The sequence below is a fragment of the Engystomops pustulosus genome, chromosome 1, assembly GCF_040894005.1.
Source record: "Engystomops pustulosus chromosome 1, aEngPut4.maternal, whole genome shotgun sequence".
In the NCBI taxonomy this organism is placed as follows: Eukaryota; Metazoa; Chordata; class Amphibia; order Anura; family Leptodactylidae; genus Engystomops; species Engystomops pustulosus.
Window position 1 is genome coordinate 248,097,761 of NC_092411.1, and position 13,060 is coordinate 248,110,820.

The window sequence follows — 13,060 nt, forward strand, 5'->3', positions numbered from 1 at the left end:
TGAATATGGGTGGTTTGGGCAAAAGCTTGGGGCCGAAGGCTCCTAGGGGGGCTAACACCACCCACTACCTCCAAAGGTCCTTTAAATAGAGAGGTGAAAGCTTACCAAAAGGACCCCCTCCTTCTTATTGCAAGAAGCTTGGTTCTGGGACTTTATGTAGGCAGTAAATGTTAAACCATTTGACTTGCGGGCAAATACAGGTAATACAGGCCATTACCTATGGCAAACTTAAAGGGGTATTCTCGTCTGCCCAGATGGGAATGCCCCTTTAATCCAGCAAAGAAAGGCACAGGGCTATCTCCATCCATCTCCATCCAATATGTTGTATAGGCCCAAACAGCCACCTAACTATATATCGATTTCTAATTCTGATGGACGGCCATTGGTTGCCAACTGTCCAATATCCTCCAGCAAGTATTGCTGAATTAATGGGACATGAACAGTACTCATGAGTGTTGGATGCTTGCTTTGGGAATTGTCCCACCAAGCATATCTATGATATGGTTACATGGAACAAGTGAGTAAAAAGCCTGGACAACTTCTTTAAAATATGAATATTTGTACATACATATAAAAGGTTATCCAGAACTTATTTTTTTTATACAAGGCTAAGGGGGCTTTAAAAATAATTAAAAACAAATACTCACCTCCTCAGGTTCTCCCTTTCTCCTAAAGCACCGCCCGTCACTGCTGGACTCTATGGGGGTCATTTATCTTATTTCCCCCTTCTCTGAGCTCTTTTTACGCCTGTTGTAAGTCTACTTTTGGCACCTCATTTGTCTTTGTCGTTTTGTTTCTTTGTCAAATGCCGGGTTTTTTTGTGCCTTATTAGGCGCAAATTTAAAAAATGGCGTTGTTTGTTTCGCAAATCGTACCATTGCCTTTCCTAAGTGTGGTCAGGACTGGTATGCTATTGCGCTATTATTTGCTCCCATATTGGCGCAGTTGTATAATAAATTGGGTGCAAACATCTTTAAAGAGTTGCAATGTAATGACAAATAGGGCACAAAAACACACGGCAAATTGAGGCATAACATGCCAAATAAACAAAGAAAACAAAAACAGAAGGAAAAGACAAATGACACCCTATGTGTTTACCGAGGCCGGTGATCTCATCTTATTTACTAGTCCTGATAAGAAGCTAAGCCCCAATAGTCAGGACAGTAATGCCAGACTCCCTATACAAACAAAATCCTGGCAGTGTCATACGGCATAGCTGGAGAAAGGTAGCACCGGAGGAGGAGAAAAGCAAACGGTCTGATTGTGGAGCAGCACAGCGAGTATAATGGATCAAGTCCAATGGTAAGTGCTCGCCTCCAACAAACCCTATCCACTGGTTTGTAAGGTCAGATATCCAAAAAAATGCAATGAGGCAGCACTCCAGTAAGTATAAAGGTATGCTCGAAACGTTGCACCTTATTTTGCCATGGGTGAATAGAGATCACCTTTATACTTACTGGAGTGCTGCCTCATTGCCTTTTTTTGGAGGAGGGGAATATATATTTTTTATTATTTTTACAGTCAGCTCAGCCTTGTATAAAATAAAACTCCTGGACAACCCCTTTAATTATACCGGATTTGAAAATAGTCTATTAAAATAGCTGAATAATGTAACATGTATTATAGAGCAGTGTATTTCATAAACCACAGCTTTACCCTATACTAAACACTTGGAATACTGAGCATATTTCTCATGACTTGTATCCATATGGTTCACTAGATGTATATCTCATTAATCATTGTTTATTGTATACTTGGCGAGCAATAGTGAATATGCTTTAACATTATTTGGCACATATAACAATTGCCATTTCCTCCCTTGGGTCTCTTTTGTACTTGATTTGTAGCTGGTGATAAACTTAAGGAGACGTCTATTTAGAAGCAGAGGAATTATTACAATTTCGCTTATTTTGTTGAGTTCAAACACTGAGCAAAGAGCTGACGCATCATTAAATGTTAAAATGTTCACAATATTTTTCTTGATATTTTGTCAAAATTCCCCTTTGCTTCCAATGTTTGCACATTATACTTTATCAAACGTTATCTCATCCTTCCTTCAATTATGTGTGCTGTAAAGAATACTATCTTAATTCTGGAGCCTTGGCCCTGGGGAGTATCCTGTACAATATATACACACACACCCTGTATAGAGTTTTGTCTCCTTTAAATAGATATTTGGCATTAAAATATATATATTTTTTACATCTGAAAATATTTTATAGTTTATAAAAATAAATAAATAAATCTGATCCTTTTATCATTTAGTCTTTGTATTCCATCTAGTTATGGTCCTATAATTTATAGCTCCGATGACTAGATGATTGCTTCTGATCAATCTGCTCCCCTCCTCCTGCTCTATAACATGCTTCATGCAGGTATCATACTTTTTACAATTTTCTCAACTCATCCTCTTCTATATTATGCCATCAGAAGAAAAGACAATGGGGGGGAGCATTTATTATTGACTTTTAGATGGAAAACCGGCAGATTTTTTTTCCCCATGCTGCACCTGTTGCGCCTTATTTATGAAGTGTTGGTGCCACAATATTGGTGCTTTTCACGAACTCCTGACCGCATATTTGTCGGACTTTCCAACGTTTTCTAGCGTCTGGTTTTGAGCCTCTGTGACAGGTATTTACAGGGGATTGTGTCACACGCGATTGGATTTTGGCGCAGCTGCGCTGGCTTTCATGCAACAGAAATGGAGTGGTGTCGCCAGACGATCCGACGGATTCGGACTGAACGTGGGATTTAACTTTTTAAATTGTGTCACAAGACCAAGAACTTACATGCACCAGGAAGAAGAAGGTGAACTCTGGAGGACCTGAGTGAGGGAGCGACACATGCAGGATATCGGGCGCACAGTGAATCGCGGCACAGTACATTATCGTCGGTCAATGCACTGTGAACTCCTCCGGACGGGTAAGTAACTGTGCCCCTTGTTCAATCAGCTTAGACCCTCCTGCTCTATAACATGCTGCATATTAGACTGCATTTTTGGTAAAAGTCTCTCTGTTACCTGTGCGTTACAATGTAGTTATTGTATTTATCTAACTTGTATTAATATCTCTTTTTTTATAGTCCATCTCTCATCGCTCAAGGACTGGTTAGACTCATAGAAGATGAAACAGCCAATGGTGCAGTAATGAAAATAACAACATCTCGGGGAATTCATTTCGAGGAATTCAGTGCTCACCAGAAGACAAAAGTGTGAGGCTACATTCAGAAGATCAATTATTGTTGAACTATAGATAAATTACATATTCCTCTTTCTGAAGAAGCCATTTTTTCATAAAATAAGCACAAGCACAAATGACACGGATTGAATAGTGTCATAAAGATGAAAAATCCTTTGCATAAATTGAATGTATTCCTTTGATCTTTGCCAGTCTAACATTCTGCGCTGAGTAATTTTTTGTATATCTTTGAATTGAATGATGATCTAGAGCTTTCCTGATTGTTAAAGTTTCAAATATAGACACATAAGTATTGATATAATTTTAGCTTCCATCGCCCGCCTCTAGAGGGAGCTTCATAGCCCATTGCATACTGGAATATGATTGAGTTTGGTGTATAAACGGAATAAGCTTCTTATACAGAGTTCTACAATTTTATCCTCTAACTCTGTCTATGCTGGGAAATTGGAGCAATGTAACGGAATAAAAAGTGCTTTAGTTGCAAGAAAAGATATATGATCAAACAAATCAGCCCAAAATTATGTTCAGAGGTAAAAATGCATCATACAATTACTCAACTACACAAATAGTTTCATACATATAACATAAGCTTCATAGTAGTCAATGAAGAGTCGAGTTTGCCTGGCGTTTTATTGACCTTTATGGAATTTGTGGGACAATTTACAGGACAGATCATCCCAGAAATCCCATTCACTACAAATCAGTGAAACAGAAAGTGCAGTTTCCAATTTTGCTAAATGAATGTGTATCTTAGCTATAGTTTAATGTGATGTAAACCCAAAGATTGATTTGTATATTTCAAGAGGGATTCCTTTCTGTATGTATAATGGCCTTGTACCATAAATCCAGAGCTTCTTCTGTTCGAATGGAAAGGTAATCTATACCTTCATCTGTACCATGCATTAAAGAGAATCAAGCTATGTACACATATATATAAATGTGACATATAGATGTAGCCACCGTTATCTGGAATCTAATGATACACTGCAAAAGCCATTGGAGTACTCAAGTAGTCAAGATAAAGTTTTCTACAAATGATTACCGCTATGTAACTTGCTAAAAGTCAAGTTGACCTTTGCTCGTCTGTATAATACGCTTTAATAACCCTTCTTTTTTATCAGGTGGCATCAATGTCATAGGTGGGATGTATCCTGGTGCACCCCTCCCACCAAACTGGATATATCTGGAGGCTTTGGCCCCCTGATCTATCTGGCGGCCGGTGTGCAGCCAGGCAATTCTATGCCAGATCTTGCCGGGGATGGCCCCTCACACCCCTCCCCTCCGACTTGGCACAGAGGTGGTGTTAGGAGCAAATAGTCTCAATTCCTGGCCATGCGCCAAGAACTGTGATTATTTTGAGGCTTTTACACTACAAAACTGTATGCCTTCTTTGTTAAATGTGCAGCAACCCATGCCTGGAGGCGCCTGTTATTAGAGAAGGTAGCCCACCCCCGTAGGGTATTCATGGATGGTACTTTCTTCTTCCTTAGTGATTTGTTATATATCATAATGACTCTTCTGCCAAACATTTTAGAGACACTAGAGATGCAACCTTCCCTTCCTTTCAACTTGGCTGGATACGTCCGGATTTCATGCTTTGGTTGTGATATACATTGCAGCCTGCCGGGTTTGTGCTTTGTGCCATAATAATGCATTGTGTTTCTGTTGTAAGAAATTATAGTGATTTCCAGATTTAAGCAAAGCCAAGGTTAGACACATCGGTATAATAAGACCAGTTCCATTGCAGTGTCCTTGAACCACCCTAGATAAACTGTCACAACAAAAGATTTATCATATTTTAGCGGAACGGGATAGCATTTCATTAGTCTTGAATGCATTCAGTCCCCTCTAGAGGATAATGAAAATTGATCAAATCTAATGCTAGGAAAAAAGTGTCTGTATTGTCCTCAGCGCCTCTCCAGTTCTCTTTATCCACAAGTCCTATGGAAAATTAAATCAGCAAATTGATTGATCGCAACGGGCAAGTAAACCACTTTATCCTGAATTACATATTATAAAATATACCCCGTGTATTAGATGTGATGTGTGCATTGGTATTGACTTACACATTTTATACTGAGAATATCCAAAAAAATGCCATGAGCACTCCGGTAACTATAAAGGTGATCTTTATTCACCCATGGCAAAATAAGGTGCAACGTTTTAGCGCATCTATAGAGCCTTTATCAAGAATGCTTGATAATGGCTCTATGGATGAGCTGAAACATTGCACCTTATATTGCCATGGGTGAATAAAGATCACCTTTATACTTACTGGAGTGTTGCCTCATTGCATTATTTTTTGGATATCTGAACTGGTGGATTGGGTTTGTTGGAGGTGTGCACCCACCATTAGACTCTATCCATTATACTCGCTGTGCTGCTCCACAATCGGACTGTTTTGTACCGAGAAGGTATTGACATATCAGAAGTTCTAGGTAGATGAACTGTGAAAATAGCTGAGCCGATGCACAAGTGGGATTTTATAAAGGGATTCCTAAAACACATAATAAAATCCATAGTATACACTCCGACACTGGCCGTATAGGTTGTGGCACTTTCTAGTCTTACAATTGCCAACCAGCAGACAGGGGAAGTCTTGATACATTCATTGTTAAATATTGTAGCAAATGTACATATTTAAGTTATATTCTTCGTGATGTAAGGAATATGCTGTGATATTATGTGTGAAGTGTCTCTGTGTTTTTTTTTTAATATATATATATGTTGTGATTTTCATGTTGGTTGTCTATGTCAATTTGTCTCAAAATAATAGTTTTATATAGTCTCAAAATATCCGCAATATGTGACACATTACTCAAAATCATGTAAAAATTGTTCATGCAGTTCAATAAAAAAACGTATGCCACTAAATCCTTTGACCGTTTTTTTTTAAAATATGTTGTAAAATGTACAATTTTAGCTTATGTTTTTAGACTGAATTAGAAATCAATGTGTAGCACTGTGGAATCTCTGTGTGCACTATTTAAATAAAGGCATTAATTATTTATAATTACAATTTATCATAAATTTTTATATTTATAAAAAAATTTAGTTAAAAATCCGATTGGACAATCCCTTTTATGTTGTAGTATGTAAAGTTATTGCCTCTTTTATAGTAAATATGAATTTCTATTTTACATGTCTGGTTAGTTTTAGCCTGGAGCTAAAAATAACTGTTATTTTATCTTATCAACCGTCTTGTACCATGGAACTCTGCAAATCATATTAGCTGAGGCTTGATGAAATGTCTTGACAAAAACTCAATTATTGTAGAGTTATGTGTTGATAGAAACCGGCTGTACTTTACTCGGAAAAAAGAATAAGAAAAATATAAACATTCCTTATCATGAATGGCTGGGGAGTACATTGTTTTCATTCAGTATTCTCACGCATCTCTCTCAACCATCAGTTTAAAGCAGAAAAACTGATGCATATCACAGTCATAATGAGCCCCAGTGTAACAATCGAGAAGTTCTGCTGAAAAGGTAAAACATAACATTTCAAAAATAAACATAGATTTAGAAAAATTAAAATAACAATAATCTGGAAAACAATTACAGGCGGTCCCCTACTTAAGTACACCCAACTTACAGACGACCCCTAGTTACAGACGGACCTCCCTATACACTGTGACCTCTGATGAAGATTTCTGGATGCTTTACTATAGTCCCAGGCTGCAATGATCAGCTGTAAGATGTCTGTAATGAAGCTTTATTGATAATTCTTGGACCCATGAGAGCAAAAATTTTTGAAACTCAAATTGTCACTGGGGCGAAAAAATTTTTTTTGTCTGGAGTTACAATTATAAAATATAAAGTTTTGACTTAGATACAAATTCAACATAAGAACAAACGGATACCCCGTAACCCGGGGACCGCCTGTGCAACAAAAATTTAATTTTAGCCATGGAACAAAAAATAGTTAAAAGGATGAAGGTCTGTATGCAAATGATCCTGAGGGGCTTCAGGCTCCATTAACACCTATGGAGCCTGGAGCCCTTTAGGCTAATTTGCATACAGACCTTCATGCTGGTGGTAGATGCCCCTTTAAAGCATATTTACAGTATCCTGTTTTAATAGTTTGTTGATGCAGTTTGTAAAATTGTGTGATTAGTGGAGGGTTTCTAAAGGCTATTTAAAACCCTTTAAAACTGAATTGAAGATGGTTTTGAAACTTTTTTTTGGAAAACTGTTGTTAGGTTTGTTAACCATCTTCCAAATTTCGCATTTTGAAAATTGCTAATTTTCCCAAAATGCTTCCAAGATTCCAATTTTTAACGATTAATGCTCAACAGTAATTAAAAAAAAATCCCATTCACAGCTCTTTCACACTAGTGTTGTTTTTTGCATCCTTGATTTAGTGATTTTTATCCATTCCTTACTGAGACATTGGGGGAAATTGTACAATGTGTCTCAGGTTCTGCCAGTCTCTAGCTGGAAAACACTTTTGATGTGATGATGGTGCAGTATAAGACTGTTGGTTCTTACGTTAGACCTACTTTTAGTTGGTCTAAACTGTGCACCAGAATTTTGGGCACATGGACGATTTCCTGCAGGCCACACCCTTTCTCACGAGGCCACACCCATCTACCAAAGGTCACGTCTGCTTAATCGGGCAAGTCTAAAAGCCTTGATAACACTGGAGCAAGGCATTTTAGACAGTTTTGCGCAAAACCACCACAGGTGCATTTATAAATTCCCCCCATTGTTTTTTAAGGGTGTTTTCACATTTCTTTTTTTTTTTCACTGATCCGTGATCCTGATTTTTCATTGAACCTGAACTTTTTTTCATTGAACCTAAACTTTTTTTCATGCATGCCGATCATGGAAGGAAATAGAATTCTAAGGGTTCCCATAAAAACTAATGACGTGGTCGGTTTTTTTTTTACTGATGATCCTGGGAAACCCGTCGTTATGTTTGCTTACCAATGTTAAAACCTTCACCCCCCACAGCTTACCTCTTAAAAAGCAAAGGTTACATTTTTAATGTTGACCTTTAACATATCACTTGGTGACCGGTACTATAAGCTTTTGCTTGCAGAGGGATGTAAACAGTGAGTTAAATGGCCCCTATGCTATATCAGTATGCATTGTAACAAGTCTAGATGTCAAGTGAGTAAAAGGTCAGCAGTGATAGACTGACATCCTGTAGTGTCCCCTGTTATAGGAGCATATCACCCACGACTATGAACTTCACACTTATCCTAGCATCATAACAATAGAATTATCATTTTTTACAATTCTGATTTTTTTTTCTAATACCACTTCTTTTGGGCAGTTTTCAACATTCTAAGCATTCATCTATTTCCAATATTTCCTAAGGCAAATTCGGACATGTCAATAGTAGTTCTATACCTAAAACCCAACAAAGGCTCAACAGAGAAAACATTGACATAAAAGGGCAGCTAACTGCATGTCTGAATCCTAACATTCTCCCCAGTTTAATACTGAATTATGCTGAAGGCTTTCACAGGTCCAATCTCTCCCAAGAAATTCAACTACATTAACCTAACCTGCATAATTTGAGTCACCATCACAAATTTCTTACATAAATATAATATGAACTGCAGCTGCAGGGAAATTGTAAGAAGCATGAACTTATTCTTCAAGTATAGAGCATGTTTGTGGATAGGCTCACCGTACGCTCCAAGACTCTAATGGAATACATCTGTCGATACTGGCCACGAGCTCTGTATATTAATGTTATAAGCTCCAAACGCAGATTACAAAGCATACAAAAAATACAGCTGTACTTCTCAAGCCTTGCCTCAAGCAAAGGCAGGAAACTGAATCCACAAACTTTCAAAAAGTGACAAAGAACCAAAGCCTTAAAGAAAATCTACCATTTGCTTTTATGCATTATGAATCAAACATGCCTTGAGAATGCTTTTGCTACACTGATGCAGAAACATATCTTGTTTAAACCTTGAGCCAAGTGGTTTTGCTGTAAAAAATAATTATAAAATTATGATAATGAGGCTTTGTCGCCCCTGTGGCTGGCCGGCGCTTCTCCTCTTACCCTAATCATGCACTGCTCCAGCCTTGTCCTGCCCAGCATAAGCCAAGAATACGTCACCACTGTGTTGTCCCTAACGGGCAGAAGTAATCAATCGCTGCTTCTGTGTATGAGTCATCCAGCTCAGGTTGACTAGTCCTGTCTGGAAAGTTCAGGAACCTCAATGTGTAATGTGTCTATGTAGGCACCCATCTTTCCCAAGGTCCTGAATTTTATAATAGTTTTTTCAGCAAAACCACTCAGTGCAGGGATTAAGCAAGATATGTTTCTGCATCATTTGTAGCTACAGCATTCTCAAGAAATGTTTGGTTCACAATTAGAGATGAGCGAGCACTAAAATGCTCGGGTACTCGTTATTCGAGACAAACTTTTCCCGATGCTCGAGTGCTCTTCTCGAATAACGAGCCCCATTGAAGTCAATGGGAGACTCGAGCATTTTTCAAGGGGACCAAGGCTCTGCACAGGGAAGCTTGGCCAAACACCTGGAAACCTCAGAAAAGGATGGAAACACCACGGAAATGGACAGGAAACAGCAGGGGCAGCATGCATGGATGCCTCTGAGGCTGCTTAAACGCACCATTGTGCCAAAATTATGGGCAACAGCATGGCCATGACAGAGTGACAAAATGAAGCTAGATAGCATCTAAAACATCCAATAATTGACCCTGACACTATAGGGAACGGCATGCAGAGGCAGCGGCAGCAGCGGCAGGCTAGAGAGTGGCATTGCGACATACCCTAAATGGACTCAGGCTTCAAACCAATGGGTGCCAGAGAGGAACCAAAGGAGGTGAGCAAGAAGCGCTCAAATAATATCGGTACATGATAAAAGTTTGCCAGTATATTTTGTGGATAACACAGCAGGGTGGCGACAAAGTTAACATGGAAGCCATGAAAACAATCCAAAATTCTGCCTGACACAGCTCGTTTGATAAGGGGACCATGTATGGAGGCAGTGAACTAGTAGTAGATTAAAGGTGCTGCAGTTAAAACTATGTTAGTTGGATCTTGGGATGGAGCTGGCGCTCCGCTGCCAGGCAAGCTTTCGCCAATCCAAGCCCCTGTCTCTAGGCTACTCCCCAAACAGCACTTCTAAGAACCTTTTGTATAAGATCAAGTGTAGTAGCGTTCTTATAAGTTTGGGATATGGCGGGTGAGGGGAATGTAAACAGATGCGCAAGAAGCGCTGAAATAATATCGGTAAATGATAAAAGTTTGCCAGTATATTTTGTGGATTACACAGCAGGGTGGCGACAAAGTTAACAAGTTTGATGTGGAATGCCCTGTAATAGCTCTTGGGCGGTGTGCCTTTTATCGCCTAGGCTCAGCAGTTTGAGCACCGCCTGCTGTCGCTTAGCGACGGCACTGCTGCTGTGCCTAGAGCTACCGACTGATGGCGCCATGCCCACGGATGGTCATTCGGAGGAGGAGGAGGTGGAGGAGGGGTGGGAGGAGGAGGAGGTATAGTAGGCCTTTGAGACCTGGACCGAGGTAGGCCCCGCAATCCTCTGCGTCGGCAGTATATGACCAGCCCCATGATCAGACTCGGTCCCAGCCTCCACCAAGTTAAGTGTAGTAGCGTTCTTATAAGTTTGGGATATGGCGGGTGAGGGGAATGTAAACAGATGCGCAAGAAGCGCTGAAATAATATCCGTAAATGGTAAAAGTTTGCCAGTATATTTTGTGGATTACACAGCAGGGTGGCGACAAAGTTAACAACTTTGATGTGGAATCCATGAAAACAACCCAAATTTCTGCCTGACACACCTCGTTTGATAAGGGGACGATGTATGGAGGCAGCTATATGGACGACTTTTGGAGGTAGCAATGGAGACAACGTGTGGAGGCTGCTATGGAGACAATTTAATTTGAATAGTGCCTGTATGTGGCAGTCCAAAAAAGTTTTCAAACCAGAGGAGCAGGTAGGTGGCCCTCCAGAAAAATGAAATAGATTGAGTGCCTGTATGTGGTAGTCCAAAAAAGTTTTCAAACCAGAGGAGCAGGTAGGTGGCCCTCCAGAAAAATTGAATAGATTGAGTGCCTGTATGTGGCAGTCCCAAAAATTGTTTAAAACAGAGGACCGGGTAGGTGGCCCTCCAGAAAAATTAAATGCATAAAGTACTATAGCTAGAGCCAGTGGGCCCTGTCAAAAAATAGCCAGTTTCCTCTGCTTTAGTGTACAAAGAGGAGGAGAAGGAGGAAAATGAGGAGGAGGAGTGCATAAATTATTCAGGTTGAGCTTCCTTCACCTGGTGGAGATTGGAAATTATGAGAAATCCAGGCTTTATTCATCTTAATAAGCGTCAGCCTGTCAGCGCTGTCAGTCAACAGGCGTGTACGCTTATCGGTGATGATGCCACCAGCTGCACTGAAAACCCGCTCGGACAACACGCTAGCGGCAGGGCAGGCAAGAACCTCCAAGGCGTACAGCGCCAGTTCGTGCCACATGTCCAGCTTTGAAACCCAGTAGTTGTAGGGAGCTGTGTGATCATTTAGGACGATGGTATGGTCAGCTACGTACTCCCTCACCATCTTTCTGTAAAGATCAGCCCTACTCTGCCGAGACTGGGGACAGGTGACAGTGTCTTGCTGGGGTGACATAAAGCTGGCAAAAGCCTTGTAAAGCGTACCCTTGCCAGTGCTGGACAAGCTGCCTGCTCGCCTACTCTCCCTCGCTACTTGTCCCGCAGAACTACGCACTCTGCCGCTAGCGCTGTCAGAAGGAAAATACTGTTTCAGCTTGTGCACCAGGGCCTGCTGGTATTCATGCATTCTCACACTCCTTTCCTCTCCAGGGATGAGAGTGGAAAGATTTTGCTTGTACCGTGGGTCCAGGAGAGTGAATACCCAGTAATCGGTGCTGGAATAAATTCTTTGAACGCGAGGGTCACGGGATAGGCAGCCTAGCATGAAATCTGCCATATGCGCTAGTGTACAAACGCACAAGAATTCACTCCCCTCACTGGCCTGACTGTCCATTTCCTCCTCCTCCAACTCCTCCAACTCCTCTTCTTCTGCCCATACACGCTGAACAGTGAAGGACTGAACAATGGTCCCCTCTTGTGTCTCGCCAACATTCTCCTCCTCTTCCTCCTCATCCTCCTCCACCTCCTCCGATATGCGCTGAGAAACAGACCTAAGGGTGCTTTGGCTATCAACAAGGGAATCTTCTTCCCCCGTCTCTTGTGACGAGCGCAAAGCTTCCGACTTCATGCTGATCAGAGAGTTTTTCAACAGGCCAAGCAGCGGGATGGTGAGGCTGATGATGGCGGCATCGCCACTGACCATCTGTGTTGACTCCTCAAAGTTACTCAGCACCTGACAGATATCAGACATCCACGTCCACTCCTCATTGTAGACTTGAGGAAGCTGACTGACCTGACTACCAGTTCTGGTGGAAGTTGACATCTGGCAGTCTACAATCGCTCTGCGCTGCTGGTAAACTCTGGATAACATGGTTAATGTTGAATTCCACCTCGTGGGCACGTCGCACAACAGTCGGTGAGCGGGCAGTTGGAGGCGGCGCTGCGCTGCCCTGAGAGTGGCAGCATCTGTGCTGGACTTCCTGAAATGCGCACAGATGCGGCGCACCTTCGTGAGCAAATCAGACAGATTGGGGTATGTCTTGAGGAAACGCTGAACTATCAGATTTAACACATGGGCCAGGCATGGCACATGTGTCAGTCTGCCGAGTTGCAGAGCCGCCACCAGGTTACGGCCGTTGTCACACACAACCATGCCTGGCTTCAGGTTCAGCGGTGCCAGCCACAGATCAGTCTGCGCCGTGATGCCCTGTAATAGTTCTTGGGCGGTGTGCCTTTTATCGCCTAGGCTCAGCAGTTTGA

The 13,060-nt window shown here is 41.2% G+C and overlaps 1 protein-coding gene across 1 annotated transcript in view; it reads left to right on the plus strand.

Annotated features, from left to right (window-relative positions):
* Positions 1-6,039, plus strand: part of HPGD (15-hydroxyprostaglandin dehydrogenase) — a 42,669-nt gene extending 36,630 nt beyond the window's left edge. The window contains exon 7 of the mRNA XM_072123776.1: positions 3,082-6,039. Coding sequence (XP_071979877.1) covers positions 3,082-3,214 — 133 coding nt within the window. The 3' untranslated portion in view covers positions 3,215-6,039. The remainder of the gene's footprint in view (positions 1-3,081) is intronic.
* Positions 6,040-13,060: the final 7,021 nt, after the last annotated feature.